We start from the raw sequence: 3,095 nt of genomic DNA, 5'->3' as shown, positions 1-3,095 counted from the left end.
ACTGACCTTGATTTTGTGCATAGCCTCGACCTCTTCCTCGGGCTCGTCCTCGGCTACGGTTGGATGAGCTCCCACGACGTGAGTTCCACTGCCCACGACCTTTATTTGGTTTGTCAATATTCAACTTTGACTCCAAAGCTTGCTCTAGCGTTGTGGGGCTTGCATTCTTCTGAATGCGTTGCTCGTGAACTAGGAGGGATCCTAGTAGCTCTTCTGCGCTCATCACCTCCAAATCCTTGGATTCCTCAATGGCAGTCACCACATGCTCAAACTTAGATGTGAGTGACCGGAGTATCTTCTCCACAACTCGTACTTCATCGAGTCTCTCGCCATTTCTCCTCATCTGATTTACTATCACAATGAGCCTTGAGTGATAGTCTGAGATGCTCTCCCCTTCATTCATATGAGCAGTTTCAAAATCTGCTCGAAGTGATTGTAACCTCACTTTCTTGACTCGATCTACTCCTTTGTAGATTGTACTGAGTGTATCCCATACTTGCTTGCTCGTTGTTGCTTCTGCAACCTTCTCGAACGTTGAATCTTCCAAACCCTGGTATAGAAGATACAGCGCCTTTTGGTCCTTCTTTCGTAAGTCCTTGAGAGTGTTCCTTTGATCCGCAGTATATACGGCTTCTTGCTCGGCAGTGGGTACAACATACCCACTACTGACAACTTCCCATAGCTCCTGTGATCCAAACAATGCTTTGAATTGGATGCACCATCTTTCATAATTTTCTTTCTTCAATGTGGGAACTTGGAGTTGCACTAAGTTGGACGCCATAACTGCTGCACCTGCCAGAATGGTATTCTGGCTCTGATACCAATTGTTGGTATTTGACAGTTTACTAACTCAATACCAAAATATGTGGGTGATAAGTTTACAAACTCTATCACACCTCTTTCACTTTCCACTCTCAAATAAAATTGGACAAAGAAAGAAATAGAGAAAAGAGGGAAGCAACAAGCTTTGGCAAAACACTTGGACTTTGATATATGAAAAGGTTTACAAACTATTGGAATAAGAAAGCTTACAAGCTTCTTCACAATTGGAAGTGGGATTTGGATGGGATGATTTACAATGCTTGAGAACTTGGGTATTTATAGCAAACCAAATGATTAAACTAAGATTATTTATTACCACACAAAACACATTAATTGCACCTAATAATTTTTATTCAACCATACCTAACATTGCCTAACTTTCAATGCCTAACTTTGACATTGATTTTCAACAATAGCAACCTATTTTGATTTGAATTTCCAACATCACATCTTTAGATAAGCTAATTATATTGCAGATGCCATTACTTTTATTGACCATCATTGGGAGAATTTTTATATTTGGAACGGTTGTATTCTTTAACAAGCTAAAAATGTTTTATTGTATGACTCCATAGGCCTTGAATGTTACCGAGGCTTCTCTTTAAATTACGCTATTTTTTTCCTAAAAAATATATATGCTATTGACAATTAGGGATTTAATTGAAGTCGCAAAAATATATTCGGATATGGAAATAATTTTCTTTATAAACCTCCTGATTTCTTTTTTATTGTTTTACAATATACCAAGTCAACTTATCTTTGACCTTAGTAGCCAAAATTATCCTGATTCTTCAGTGATTTAGTTCGACTTTGAGTATGTTAAAATAAATATCAGAAAACTTTAATAGGAGAATTAGGAAAGCGATTCAGATCAATTAACATCCCTCTTTTCCCCCAAAAGTTGATTTGATTTAATTTTTAAATGTTTTAGTTTTTCCCCCAAAAGTCGATAAAGAGATCTTTCATTGATCTTAGTTGGAGAGAAATCAGTTTCCAAGTATTTAACTTCTGTAAGTTACGATTCTTCAACTGCAACAGCCGAGGGAAATGGGATGGGCTATTGCTGTAGCCCACTGCGAGGTTTTGAAAGCAATTTGCTTCACTTGGTTGCCTTGTGTTTGAACTTGGTTGAAACGAGCTCTTGTATTCCCTCGTCCAATATCGCTTGTATAAAAAACTAAAAAAAGGGGCAAATTAATTACTAACGACCGCACATATTATACTCATTGTTACATGTTGTAGCACAATACATTACACATTCAAAGCATTATTTTTGAACCATATGACATAACATACATATGCATATGGTTAGAGCTTGCTAGTGATATTGATGTTTCGCACTCTGGATGGTTTGGGGGTCGAATCTTTTGGGACAACAATCGTGAGAACACCATTCTCAACCTGAGCTTTTATCTGATCGACTTTCACATTTTCCGGCAACTCGATTTCCCGAGAAAAGTCTGCTTTTCCCGTCCCCCTCTCCGCGACGTGCCAAACAGTGTCTTTTGCTGCACGAGCCTCCTCTCCTTCTTTCCCGCCTTCCCCTTTTATCTGCAAAATGTTCCCTTCTTCCATCTGCACTTTTATGTCCTCTTTTCTAAAACCTGTTTTGCCACAAAATCTCTGTCACAAACTGTGACTTGTTGGATCCACTTTCCTAGTGAAAATAAATGGTTCATTCCTAAAAGCAAAATTGGACAAGTGGTCCTAAATTTTCTCAACCCGTGACATTTGAACAACAAAGCGATGGCATGTATTTCAACATTTCTGAGTGTTATTGACATAACACGTTACAGTGACATATTAGATGTAATTAAGTTTCATTAAAAACCTAATGGGAGCAAAGAATCCATATCATACACATAAGTTTTAATTCCAAATAACAAAATTTAGAAGCAGAGATGAATAAAGTGAGATTAACTTATAAAACTCATTTAAGGAGAACAAAGAGAAAAATAATTAAACCTGGAACATTGATCTTGAATATGTGGGCATTAGGGGATTCAAGCCAGTCCATGAGGGCCGTTGATCCTGACCATTCACGGAAAACCGGAGGGCTCCAGAGTAGGCGCCTGAACGGGTACCCAAATATGCTATCAGCTGCCATTGTTTTTGTTTCTTTTCTCTGGTCTTCCTTTTTTGTGTTTGCTGTGAACAATTTTGAAGCAACTATAAGCTCGACGTTGATGATATTGATGGGGTTAGTACTGGTATTGGAAATCCACAGAACCCAGAAGCTTCTACTCAAAACCTAGTTCTTATCCGTTTCAGTT

At 38.3% G+C, this 3,095-nt stretch overlaps 1 protein-coding gene across 1 annotated transcript; it reads right to left on the bottom strand.

Moving 5' to 3' along the window:
* Nucleotides 1–2,003: 2,003 nt before the first annotated feature.
* LOC137741066 (15.7 kDa heat shock protein, peroxisomal) lies at nucleotides 2,004–3,095 on the bottom strand. Its single transcript, XM_068480869.1, has 2 exons — nucleotides 2,788–3,095; nucleotides 2,004–2,426 (listed from the first exon to the last, which is right to left on the bottom strand). Exons 1-2 carry the CDS (start codon nucleotides 2,927–2,929, stop codon nucleotides 2,131–2,133), a joined length of 438 nt encoding a protein of 145 aa, XP_068336970.1. The 5' UTR covers nucleotides 2,930–3,095; the 3' UTR covers nucleotides 2,004–2,130.

The sequence above is a fragment of the Pyrus communis genome, chromosome 7 (genome assembly GCF_963583255.1).
Source record: "Pyrus communis chromosome 7, drPyrComm1.1, whole genome shotgun sequence".
Lineage (NCBI taxonomy): Eukaryota > Viridiplantae > Streptophyta > Magnoliopsida > Rosales > Rosaceae > Pyrus > Pyrus communis.
This window is presented reverse-complemented; position numbering and strand designations above follow the sequence as displayed.